This window comes from Megalopta genalis, chromosome 2, assembly GCF_051020955.1.
Source record: "Megalopta genalis isolate 19385.01 chromosome 2, iyMegGena1_principal, whole genome shotgun sequence".
Taxonomy (NCBI): Eukaryota; Metazoa; Arthropoda; class Insecta; order Hymenoptera; family Halictidae; genus Megalopta; species Megalopta genalis.
Window position 1 is genome coordinate 22,870,093 of NC_135014.1, and position 14,044 is coordinate 22,884,136.

Consider the following 14,044-nt stretch of genomic DNA (forward strand, 5'->3'; position numbering starts at 1 on the left):
GGGATTCGAAAGCAACGACGCGACGCGTTCGGTGCGGAGCGTTGGTCGTCGTCGCCGCCGCGCCGTTCCCCTCGGAACTTAACCGGACAGTATGGCTTCGGCTGCCGGTCGGTTCGCGTTGGTGGTGCAGATCCACAGTGCGACAGTGCGTCGTCGGTCGCGGGTGTGCGTGCTACAGTTGTCGGGATCGTGAACGCACAATCCTCGAGGGCCCTGGGAACGTGACAGAGGACGCGAGTGCGTCGATACGTTGCACCGAGCGCAGAGGGTGGCCACCAACACGGCAGAGATGCGGCGAAATGTGAAAATTGTGTTGCTCCTGTCATGCGCGTGGATGTTCGCCTTTGTTTACTACTATCACACGTCGCGGGACACTAAGGTGAGTCGAAATCTTAATACACGCTTCACGCGATCACCCTTCGTTTACAATAGAAAACAACGAACAGAAACGTGTACGCATCCAATTACGTCAAATATCAGGAGGCCGGAGCTGTTGCTGTTTTTTAGGGTGCTATTCGTAAAGCTGGGGATTGCCACATGCTCGACCATGACTTTGTTTATGAAACGGAACACAGAGACCGCGCGCGCTATCTACTGCTTGGTTTCATTGTTCTAAAGCTGGAACTGTTTACACTTTTTAGACTGCTGAGGTATATACTATCCAATCAGTTAGATTGATTGAACACAAAGCCACATTATCAACGTACACTTAGATTTTTCGTATATAACTGCGAATGTATTTTATACGGTGTAGGTTTTCGTTGTTAGGATTGTTTACTGTTTTTAGGGTCAGGTACTGTTAGAATTGACAGGACACCAGTCAGAATAGATTATTTGGCTAGTACCGAAGGTGGTGCATCGATTTTCTTAGAGAAACGGATCCGGTTCATTCATGTTACTCGTGAAAATCTACCGCACAGCCGGCTCTTTGAAACGATGCGCTCCACGCAGTCGAATCCGTGCGTCCTTGATGCACATGGGTCAACTCCCGACGCGTGACATCGCCCAAGGCTGTTCGCAATATTACACGCGGGACATCTGCTATATTTTTTTACGCTCCGATGTCTCCCGCATGCTTGCCATTTCTATTTGCGGATTTCGCCTTGGGGTAGGAAGGGGAGAATATTTCTAAATCCTAGATATTTTTCGTTTGGATATTTTGGTTCACACACATGTGCACACTTTAGTCAACAAATCTTGAGGTGAGCATTAGGAACAAACGATGGTTTTTATCGTGTTTTTTTATATCTTTGTCATCTTTCAAAGGTGTACACTTTTAAGGTTTTGGTAAGCTATGTTTTTAATTTTGATGAATATATTTTTGTCTGAAAGGGGTGCTATAGACGATTAAATTTTTGTTTCAATATTATAAATTGCCAGAGATCCTAGGAAGCTTAACTCGGCCAGATAGGTAGAATTCACTTTAGTAATCAGGAGTTAAGGACGCACAGGGATTTATCAAAAATTCTTCGGAAAGTAGGGCGAAGTGCATAGTCTCTCGTTTCGCTAGTCGAAGCAGATGTCCCGATACTTTTGAGAGGATACACATTCCGACATGTACTAAATCTGTCTTCTCTACTATTTATTGTATCATTAATATGGTACGAAATAGCTAGACGAATCTTTATGTAAATCGAGACTTTTATAGACACATTCGAGACGACAGGAATTACGCATAAATTTATTTTTACCGCCCGACATCGTGATCAGCAAAAAGTAACATTGAAACACAGAACATTACTGCGACGATTCTTTTATTGCGTTTCGTTAATTGCAATATGGTATAAACGCATAAAATTCTCAATCTAATAATAGCTGTGATCTGTCTCTATCTCTTTTGTTCTCTCCATGAAAAGTTTTCCACTTTTAGAATTGAAACGTTTAATACAAAAAAAAGCTGTATTATTATGAACTTCGAGAGCGAATCATAAATTCCGAGTAGTCGCTTTGCTTCGACGAGCTTAATTATTCAAATTCGAAATATTTCGACTGACATTACCGGCGTTTTTAAGCACGTTGACCATTGGTCGATCGCCCGCATTGCCTACCACGCTGGAATCACTGTTGCCGATATTCTATGCGTGTCCAGACCCGGGCAAAACGTTGGTTCAAATAGTACAATGGCTTATTTAAATTCAAACCTATTCGAAAATCGCATTCAAAGAGTCCTGAAAATCATTGGTTACTCTGTAAAATTCTACACTCTGTTACATACAATCTACTTTACCAAATGTTTATCATTAGTCCGCGGATTTTTATGCAACACAAAAATTGTCAATGTTTACTGTGTAAACATTGATTGCGTATCTTAATCATTTTAATGACTTGAAAATAATAAGAGCATTTAAAAGCATCGTTGCGTTATTTAATCTAGTAATTTTTGCCAGAGATACATAAAATCCGCGGTCTACGTAGTATATTAAAATAGCATCTTCGTGTTAAATTTTCGTTCACCGCCAAATATATTCACGTACATTTATTTGGTATACAAGATTAGAGTACTCCGTTTTATTGCTCATGTAATATTATTCTATCTCAACTGCAATGTATCAAGCATTTTAGATAACATTGTTAAAGCTCTTGAAAATATTTGATTTGATGTGTGGTTGACATAAATCTTCATTATTTTAAGTGAAATACAAGAATAGAAGATTAAAATATTCCACACTTAATTGTCTCTATAATATTATTTACACCTGAACCGCATTGCATCAAGTATTTTAAATAGCATTCTCGAGTTACCTAAAAATATTTCGTCGATGTAAAACCGCTGTAGATCTTCAGCAATGTTAGCAAACACATAAAAATCTGAACGTTTAAAGAAATCGTGTTCGCATTGTGGAAAATGTAACAAGAAAATGAGGTTTATGTTAGCCCTCAAAAGGCGTTCAAATCGATCACCAGTTTTCCACGAGGAATGCAAAAATCGCAGCGCATCGGAGCTAGGAAATAGTCGAAGCGTTTCAATGGCATGTCCCCGACACGGCCCATTGAGGATTCACGAGGATAATTCGCAGAACCACGCGAACGATCCACGCTAATAAGGGGGAATAGAACCAGAATCCGGCGCGCTCCGCCGTTATTCGCGTCGCGTTAACCATTTATTATACATACTACACTTCGCGTTACATTTACCGCGAACCCGTTCGGTTTTCTGGATCCGCGGCGCACGTGATCCACTGTTCTAGATTCGTAAAACGTTCACGTTTTCTAGCTCCGTTGCGGAGCCGAACAAAATTTGCGAAGAGATCATTCTTTATCTTGAAATTATACCCGTGCTCTGCCGGCTTTTTTTGCGATTAGATAAAATTCGGTAACTCTTGTGCAATTTTCATCGAGCTATAAGTTAGCCTAATTACGAGCTGGCTAAAGATTCGGTAATCTGAATCGCGAAGTCAGATATCTGAATTCTTGGAGTTTGGATCGATGCTGTGATGATAAACAATTTTATTTTTTCGATGAATAGCATCGAAAGCAATTTATTTAATTATTATCTTTTCCAAAGAAGTAATTCGACAAGGATGGATTACCTATTTTAGCTCGTCACTTTAAAACAAATCGTCCACAATTTCAAACATGAGTTTCGTTTATAGAAACTTGTGAGCAAAATGGGATGACGCGATTTCTTATCAGGAATTAAAATTACATGAAGATAATAAATTGCTTTAATTATTCCAATTTAAATTACTCTTTTTTTCTCTTGCAATCGGACATAGTTTGATAGAGTCCGTGGGAGCATCTTTCGGAAGACACAGGCTCCAAGCAATTCAAGATAAATATGGTCACAATATCTCCTATGCATAATATCGATTGCGAGCACGTGCGCGACCGTCCCCAGACGCACCACTAATAAATACGCGCTCCAATAAGTATACACGAGAGCAAAGAGAAAGAGAGAACGGGAGACGCGCTGTGTTCGAGCCGTGAACCGGTACCGATTTGCCGCGTTTGACCGATAATTTGTCGAGCATTTTCTTTTCCCGAGCACCGAGACCAATGACTCGCGGAAATCAACGGATCGTGAAACGCGCTCCGCGTCTCGCCGCGACGCAAACATATCTGCAACCAACATTTGAATCACTCTCGCCTTCTTTGCCTACCGAGATCCGTTCCTTAATTAACGCGTTTACTGCAGGAATTAGCAGGAATCACGGCTATATATAACACCGTGGAAAATGCGACGTTTTCGCAAGCGAAAAATAGAGCCTTAAAGTAATTTGAAAGCCGCGTTTCTCGTGTTTAAATGTAGAAAGATCTATTTAATTGATCATTTAACTGATTAGACAGAAGAAATACTTGTTTGGATCAGCAAAATTACGCATATGTACCATTCGTGATACTCATCAATTGTCTTCGCGTAATAAGAGCATTTAAATTATAATGCATTTTTCATAATTTCGAGGTCACGGAAATATTGTAATAGCAACAGGAATTTTAATCACGATTTTATTCTATTTCATTGTAACACGCGGATCATTATGCACGTGTGCTCAGTAAAAATCCTAGAAATTAAAAAGAACATTGAGTGAACAATGCAGTATATGCAGAAATTACCGTGCACGCGATTTTTCTCTAACTTCATTTTCTCCGAATGTTTCTATAAAAGTGAGATGCATGAACATCTGGAACACAGTTAACCACGATATTTTATGCATTCACGAGAAAAGTCGGTAGGTGAAACATAGAGAATCTGGGCAGTTGGCCTGCGATTAACGTATAAAACTGCGCAGTCTATTAATTCAATACGATTAGATTAACAAGATGAAATTCGTAGGTTCGATGGATCTGTCTACGAAGGCCGTGGTTATGGTTTGTCGGGTTTGTAGGACAGCTGAGAGGATCGTGAAGGATGTTAGATACCGATCGATCGAAAAAAACCGGTCGCTGCTAAGGAAACGAGTGTAATCGGCAGTCCGTTACACCTCGGACGAGGAAGTGAAAGCCATTCCACCGGTAAGAGTTCTGGAGGAGCTCCAAATTAGAGCGACCGTTATCGAGATCGTCTTCCGATTCACGGAGTCACGGGCGCCGTGAAACGCTGTTTGTTTTCGTAATAACGTGTGCCGTTGGCAACGGGTTCGTTCTGTCATTGTACTTTTTCGCTTTCGAATTTCCACTGTCCGCGAGATTTTCCCATTTGCTCCGAACAATGGAACAATCCGCGGTTAAACAGTCATGTTTCCAACAATTCGAAAAATGTTCTATTATCGGCGATTTTCTGTTGCTCTCTCGATTCACGATTACTTTATTAATCACTCGGTTATTAATTTATTAGGTCGATCGGTGCTAGACGATTGAAGGAATCGAATCAAATTTGTTTGGCAGTGTTATCGACGACGATGTAAAAATGGTACATCGATTCTCTATTTTCATATTTTTATATATAATATATTTTCTAGCGCATCTAATCGAGAAAACGTTTTCCGATGTTTTCGATTCTTATAAAAGTAACTTATATTATCGACAACAATGTTAAAGTGAAGTCGATTCAAATTACTTGTTCATCGACGTTTCAATGATAATATTTTCTAGCGTACTTTCTCAAACAAAAGTTTTCCAATGAAAGTTTATTAGAAGAACACTTTCTATTGCCAACTGCATAAAAACGATGTTTATTTAAATGTCTTTGCGCATCGAAATTTTAATTATAGGATATTTTCTAAAGTACTTTCTCAAACAAGTTTTGCAATGAATGTTTATTAGAAGAATACTTTCTATGACCAATTGTATACAAATGACGGGCATTTAAATGTCTCGAAATCTTTTTTTCTTTTTTCTAGAATACTTTCTACAAACAAAAATGGAATGGAAGTTTATTACGATGGAAGTTCATTACGAAAATACTCCCCCCCCCCCTACCTACAAATAGGAGTATGTTATTTCCCCCGGTCGAGCAGAATTTTAAGAGCACGTAACAGTTTAGAATAATTGATTCGATGCCAAACTCGATCGCCAGAGCGTAATCCACGGGCTAATCCGCTCCGCAATCCCATTGTTTGTTGAAAATTAAAGCTGTTACTGTTAACCTTGAATTAGGATCGTTTAGTTACATCGAACCGTTGAAACACGCGCTTAATGATTACGGTCGAACTATATCGATTTGTTCGAATCGAAACTCACCGTGGAATTGAATACGAAATCAAAGTGCAATCTGGAATCCGGTCTCAAGGCCGTTCGAAGTTAATAGCGCCGGTGAATTAGCAATGATTCGTTTAGTGGGACCGAATTGATCATGAATATTTAGTTACTTTATTTTTGGTCTTCCTTTCACTGGAAATATTCTCGGAGCTCGAAGGTATTCGGGATCTTCCTCGGTCTCTTGAGAATCATTTGTAACCTTTGATTTAATACTTTACCCACCGGAAGGCTATTAATAATCTTCTCTGCCGAAAAGAATCTCGATTGGGTACTTTCTTTCCAACGATAATCCTGAATGAAATCATTCGATTATTTATTCGAAACGATGTACCGAATGTATCAACAGCTCGCTGTTGTTAATTATTTTGACACTAAATTTGCCCAATATTTTTGATTTCATAATTATTTTGTAATTTTATTTCGTGCATAAAATCTAAATAAATTCGGTCTCTTCGTTTTGATAGAGGAAATCATTCCTGCGATGCTTTAATGCTCGATTTCTTCAGAAAGAAACAATTTATCGGCCCATGGAAATTTATTAAAAAATCTTCAGCATATAAGTAGAAACTAATGAAATACTCGTTCACGGATTAGCATTTTAAAACCACATTTTTTGCCAGCTGGGCATACAGTGAGGAGCAAATCTGAGTCAACACCTTTTAAGATGGAATAACTTTTTTAAAACTGGTCTAAACGACTTAAAATTTTCAGTAAATGTTAGAGGCACTAGTTCGCTGTAAGATGACTAAATACTTTTTTTTTGTAATTTTTTAAAAATAAAACTCGTTTTTTCACTGTTTTATCTGAGCCTATAATGAAAATTTAAAAAATGCATTTGGTTGACGGACAGTTAAACTGCAACCACTGAAACATGTTACAGCTCATGTCAAGGTCAACCGATTTCGATGAAATTTTCAGCATGCATATATGTTACGGAGAAGTATCAAATGCATTTTTTAAATTTTCATTATAGGCTTAGATAAAAAAGTGAAAAAACGTGAGTGTTTCACATTTTTTTCTGTTCCAAGTAATAGCAAAATTTAAAAGTAAGTATTTTGGTCACTCTACAGTGAATTAGTTCCTCTAACATTTACAAAAAGATTCAAGTCATTTAGGCCAATTTTAAGAAAGTTACGTCGTTTTAAAAGATGTTGACTCAGGTGTCGACCACATTTGTGCCAGCCGAACATAAAACAGATCTTGACTTGAATATATTTTCAGTATCCCGCCGCGATAAATTCTTAGCTTATTAATAACGTGCTGATATACGAAGCGCGCCGCAATTAAAATCAAACGCGATCGAAAATTAATACGTGGCCTACCGATGACTAATAGGTTTATCGACAAATAAGCTTGGCAATCTTCTTTCAACGATAATCCCAGAAGAAATGATCGGGCTATGTTATTATACTCGATTCGCTCGCACGCGATAAACAAGCTTATCGAACAACAGTTTTATAATCTTAATAATTCTGAAATCAAAATTCAGGAACAATTCGTTCTGATCTGGTCATTGATTCCAGTGTTAGAAAAGTCCAAAGACGATCGATATCCTTCGCCATGAAAAAGGGGACTCCCCCTCAAGCGTTTCTAAGATCATTAGATAGTTACCGGCGGGGTAAAGCGTTAATAACCTCCGATTTAGTCTCGCGAGACCGTAACGACGTTTCGTCGGGCACTATTTTTGCCGGGGGGCCGTTAAGATCGATCTTTGCGTATCCGAGGCTCGATCCCTTTTTTTCCTTTATCCGCGGGCGGAAAACGCGAAGAACGACTCCTAGCATTGAACCGCGATTTTCCATCGTCGCTGGCGTGGAGTTAATCGCTGACGCTCTAATGGAGCGAACTAATCGCGCGATCCTGCAGGAAACGATTCGGCCATTAAATTCGAAAGCACCGATCGAACCGTTCCAGCCCCTCGACCGGTTCCCGCGATTGTGTCATTCACGATTGTGCGGCCCGGTAATCCTCGGCCGCGGATTTGCGAAAAATCGGACGCGGATCCGGCAAAGAGCTCCACCTTCGATTATTCCTCGAATGGCCCGGGAAACTGATATCTTAGATTCGCTATTTTTCAATGCTAATCAACCTTTGGATGGCACGTCTCGTCGCCTTTTAAATCCTTGGGTATCGGTGTTTGAACCAACCTCTTCGAGATCGATTTCTCGCGCAGCGGTTCTTCGCAGCAGCGCTGATTAGGACAGTCCAGAGGGCACAGAAGATTTATCTTTATTTTATAACTAGATTTTAAGATAATTTCCTCTTGATTTAAATGAAATGAAAGTCATTCGGTTTCAGCAGGCCCAAAAGTTTCGCCGGTCTTGTGACTGCTATCAAATTAGAATCAATGAAAATATACTGGATTGAATGCACTCCCGAGGATAATGATCGCCAATCAAAGTACATCAACGTTTCTAATGAAAATTCCCAAAGAAATATTTATGTGAAGGAGCGTTTATTTTCGATCTACGTATGTGGTAGATTTAGGTAATTTTTTGGGGATACGATTTAAATGAGACAGCTTTATGAAAGTTTATAAATTTGTTTGCACACGCTCCAAGTATATGTATAATACTTATATGTATATATGTATAATACTAATTTTGATACGTTGCCCTTACTGATGTCTACTACTTTATTGATAAGTATATAGTACTTCATCGATAGGCATGTACCAATTTATCAATTGACATTCTAGCGATTTATCAAAACCGTGACTGCTGTAGCTGATCAACTCACCAGTGCGACCAGGAAACGAATGTGTAAATTGTGCAAACGATGCACAGCAGAGCAGAAAACGAAGGGATGGAAAATGGACAGTTGATATCGGGATCCTAAAAGGCACAGTGTTCTAAAAGGTAACGTTTCTTCGTCGAAACGGTGCGACGAAAAAGGATTTGCATATAACGAGTCCGAGGGAACGGGAGGCTCGTTACGACCATCGCGGGGAACGTGTCCGAAATGTGGAATTTCGGACGGGAACGCGAATCCCCGCGAAACTAACCGATACCGTCTCGTTAGGTGTCGCGTGGAAATAAAAGGTGCACTTCCGTCGACCCAATTACCATACGCTGCGCCGTTTAATAATCAGCTACTTGGAAAACAAATTCCGTTACCCGTGAATGCGCTATTGCCGGTGTTCGAGCGATCCAATAGAGGTGGACCGTTTTCGGTGCTTATTTTTTATCGAACTGCTGTAGACTCGTCTCTGATAGTAAAAATTTGATCGCAGTCGAGAATATTTGTTTCTATAATACAGGTAAAGCAAATAGCATCGAATACCAAAGTAAACGATAGTTAAGAAAAGTATTGGTAACGCGATGGACGCTCTTGTTATTTTAACAAGTGTAGAAAAATACAGGGCTTCTCGTTATGCGAATATTGTGCAAAAATGTTGTCCGACGATGCATTAGTAATGACAGAGCTTGCCAAGAAAGTTTCTTCAACGTTTGGGCATGATCGATCTCATGCTAAACGTCAGTCTTCTTCGTTATAAATAGACCGAGAATTTTTATGCATTCAGAACGAAATTGGGTAGGTGAAATTTCAAACAATGTGAAAGCGAAGCGAACTTACGGACGTACGTGCGTTATTTTCAACTCACTGAAATTATAACAGAGAGAAAGAAATTTCTATTTGACATTTATTTCGCACTAAGATCCGCGGGCTGGTTATAAAAATACAAACGTACTGATTTTTGTACGAATTTATATATATATATTAATTAGCGCAAGTATTTCCATCGTGCGATTTTTTTAAAACGCATATCCAGGAATTACGTGGAACGATTTCAGAAAGTTTGCCGCATAATTTTTCGAAAAATATGTCCATAAAAGTTTGACGCATCACGTGAAAACGTTTTCACAAAAGTTCGCCGTACAATTTATGTGAAAATGTTTCCGCGAAAGTTCGACGAGCGCATAATTTTTCTAATTGAATTTTCCGCGCGATGTTGATTTGAGCTCCGCGGATTTTGACATCGCCGATGGTAAAATTGTCGCGTATTATTTAAACGCGGGATCAATTTGCTCGTATAAAACGAACGATATTAAGTGAGCGACATTCGTCGAATGTCTCTTTTCGTTCATGACAAATCTATTTCCACCGTCTTTCGCAACTTATCTCTTATTTTCGCCAGCACATACTTCTCTCGAGATCTTTATAAATTTCATAACTCGGACCCCGACGCATTTTTCTAAAGTTCCGTCTCGAATTTCGTGCTTCCTCCACCGAGGAGAGACGCTGTGTTACAACGACGGCTTTCCCCCCAATTCTCAGGCCGTGTTAGAGCGAAACCATGTTGTAGGAACAACGTATTATATGGTGCACAGTTGTCCGTACTATTTTTCCTTCCTTTATCGCTGTTTTGTTCCGTATAAATTCCAGAACAGTCGCCATTTCAATTTCGGGACCATCAAAATAAACATTGCGGTCGCAGCGTCCCCGAGCTATCATTTTTATCTGCAGAAACGCCAACAGGAAAAATATCATTGGTTTACGTCCAAGATTGAATCCCGAAAATTCAGTTTGCCATTTTCATCTTTTACCGGTTCCAACGACCAGCGGAAACTTTTGTTTCATGTCAGATAACGAGTCGTTTCATTTAACGAGGCCCGAAAGTGATTTAAAAATACAGCCTCGACTATTTTCACGTGTACAAGTATAAATAGCGTATATGCGTATATGAAAGTATAAATAACTATTTTTATCTCGAACTATGCGAGCTCGCACCGGCGCTAATTTGTTGAAAAATGGCCAAGTATGGCGACGATAAGCAACTTCGACGGGGTTATCAGTCGAATACGAAGTTCGACCGCAATAAATAATTCTCCGCGCGAATGGAACGTTCGATGGGTCGACGTGGACATCGATACCTGTTCCGAGGTGGCTGTTCTAAAATTTTCGACGGGGTTCCGGCTAGGGGTAGGACATCTCCGATAAAAACGGGAACGCGGCGAGCGTGTTACCGCGTCACGCCGCGGAAAACGCGTCGTTAACAAATGGCCCCGCGATATTTTCGCGTCGTCCAGCCCGTTTAACGACCCGAGCCGACGCCGCGCCGCTGTTTATTCGCTTTCGCGTAAATTGTAGCGGGTTCCACGCAAATTTTCAAACTGGGTCGTGTTTTACAGAGGTTTCCTTGCGCCGCCGTGTAATCCGTTGAAACGCGACACACGGATCTTTTTAATGATCTTGAGCCGACCCGCGCTTTTTCTTCCGCCGATCCTTTTTGCTCGTTCCGCGAGAGATGTCCGACGCTGGATCATTCCGCCGCGTCGAATGCCCTGCCAGCGAGCACAGTAATCTCGCAGCATTTTTATACGGTTCGCACGTAACCGTGTGACAAATTCAACATAGAATTCGTTATAAAGCGTTTTCGTTTCTTGGCCTGCGTAGATTTAGCAATTCCTTTGGATCATCTAATTCGGATGGCTTTGCGAAAGTTCGCGGACTTGTAAGTCTATAAATTGTTGTAAATTCTGTAAATTGTGTAAATCGAGTTTGTAGATTTTCACGGGTCGCCGATGCTAAAATTTTCGTAATCGTTGACCGAGGAAGCAGATCGAATTGTATCAAAGATTGCATTTGGCCCGTCGATGATCAACTACCGCAACTTTAACGACAGCGATGCATACAAATTCTCGAACATAGGTTGAGCATGTTACATGTATCAAAATACACCAGTCCGAGGAACGCGTCAGATCAAACAAGGAATTGTGTCACTCGGACGCGAACAGCGTGACAGTGGTCACGCGAAAACTTTGAGAACAGATTGGCATTTTGTCCTCGTTTAACGCGGCGATGTCTATCTCTCGGGTTTATTTCCGAAAACGAACGATATTCGCTGAAGGGGCCATTTATCCGGGTGTGACGCGGGAACGACGCTGTCGCTCTCGCGCGAGTGAAACGCGTTCAAGAGCGCGTTAATAGATACACAGAGCGTAAATAGGTGTTCTTTCGGGCAATCAGGTCGAAGGTTCCGCGAGCGGCTTTAATAGAATGGGAATGGAAAGCTCGGCGAACGGCGGCGCAGATAAAAGCAACGCGAAAAAGTTGAATAATGGACGCGGTTGTTCGGATCGGGCCGCGCGTATCGTTTTTATCCGCTCGTCCTGCTGGCAGACTTTAATTTCCGTTTATCGATCCCATCTAACTCATGTTATCGGACACTCTGCTCGGACTATTTCTTCCCAAAGAAAACTCTTTTATTGGACACAATGCCGGCAATTGACTTTCAATATTATCTATCCGCCGCGGCGGGACGCAACGCGCGACCGGAGCCAACATCGCGAGGAAGACAATCGTTTAATCGCTATCGTCGACAGGATTCGATGATGCGAATGAAAATCACGCGCTACACTGCCCGGTCATCCTCTAGAGTACCTTTGTTAAACTGTGCGTATTTTCTTCCGTGCTTTTGGAAAGGGAAAAGAGCGAACTGCGAATCTTTACGACTCACGTTTACGATCTTTTTCAACTTCCGATCTTCGAGCGTTGCTTCAGAGACGTCACGATGGCAGACAAATTTGTTTTGTTAACTAGGAGTTGTAGCGAGGATACAAGAAGGATGTTGTTAATTTTTGTATTTTAAGTTTCACAAACGTGAAAGCAATCATTTTCGAATCAGTTCAGAAACGCGCGTCGTTTTTAGTTAGGTCGGAAAGATGGGATTGAAAATTAGGATGAAAAATGCTTGTGTTGTAGTATTTGATCAAACCGAGGCACTTGTAATAATGTTCAAGAGAAATGAGGATGAGTTTAAGTCATCACTTTACTTACTAGTAAATTGTTTAGGAAATACAGATCGTAGAATTTTACAATCTCTGTCCGATCATCGAATTTTACAATCTCTATCTTCGTGTAAATGCTCGCATCTCTCAGACTATTCATCGGATCGAGTTAAATCTTTTACTACGAATCTATTGCAACGATTGTTCTCAAATCGTAAAATTAATTTGATAGTACAGAAAGCTCTGAAGAAATTCTCCGACAAGAAGTTTCAATATTTTAAAAGATGTTTCAATTTGCAACATTTACGAGAAAAGATATGTCTCCAGTTTTCCTCCTGGCATGCTGTGTAAAATCATCTCAGACTAAAATGAACGATATACAGAAAAAGTAGAAGCTTTAAGCTTTAAAACAAGTCCAGTTTCATCCTGATACAATTGATTTTCATAAAATGGCGACAGTTCAAAAATCAATTTCTCTACGGTAGAAAATTCAACGTTCGATCACTTTCGCGAGCATAAACTTTTCTTTAAAATACCTCCAATCACTGCAGTAGTATAATAAATCGTAAATGAAGGGATTAGAAGGCAATGTTGTTAACGTTTTTCTTGCCTGAGGGTAAGAAAAATGACGCGGGATCCTCGTTGAATTTCGGCGTAATCCTCGAGTTAGTTTCGCAAGGCAATTAAGAGCCTCGCTGCTGCTGGAATTCCCATTCGCGATGTATTCGTGATGCGTTCGTGATGCATTCGTGATGCATTCACGGGTCCTTGTGTTCGTTAATCGACGAAATAATCGAAAGCCAAAGCAGATTCATCAACGAGGCCGTGCGCGAAGCCACGATTGCTTAGAGGCTCTGCGTTTCCTAGCTGATTCGCGTGAACCAGGCTCTGGAAAATGGGGTTGCTCCAGCACAGGGCTGCCGAAGCACGGGGGTTTTGAACCCATTCTCCCCATGTCCGCACGCGTCCGTCACGCTTGCGTGGTATGCGTGCATTCCGTCCTGGGAACGCCAGCAATTCGCTCCGGATGCGTGGACCCGGTTTCCCAATGGAAAGAAATGAACCGCGTCGGCCCCGAAATCATCGCGTCCGTCATTTCATTTGCAAAAGTCAATTTTCAACGGACCACCCATAAAACCCACCCCCGTACTTGAATGACCGTCCTCTTTTTCTGG

General features: G+C 40.8%; 1 protein-coding gene across 2 annotated transcripts in view; it reads left to right on the top strand.

Annotated features, from left to right (window-relative positions):
• Positions 1–14,044, top strand: part of Pgant2 (polypeptide N-acetylgalactosaminyltransferase 2) — a 408,177-nt gene continuing 394,133 nt past the window's right edge. The window contains exon 1 of one of the 2 annotated variants that reach the window (XM_076518786.1): positions 1–379. In XM_076518786.1, coding sequence (XP_076374901.1) covers positions 290–379 — 90 coding nt within the window. In that variant the 5' untranslated portion in view covers positions 1–289. The remainder of the gene's footprint in view (positions 380–14,044) is intronic. The other variant, XM_076518787.1, reaches the window with a different exon arrangement.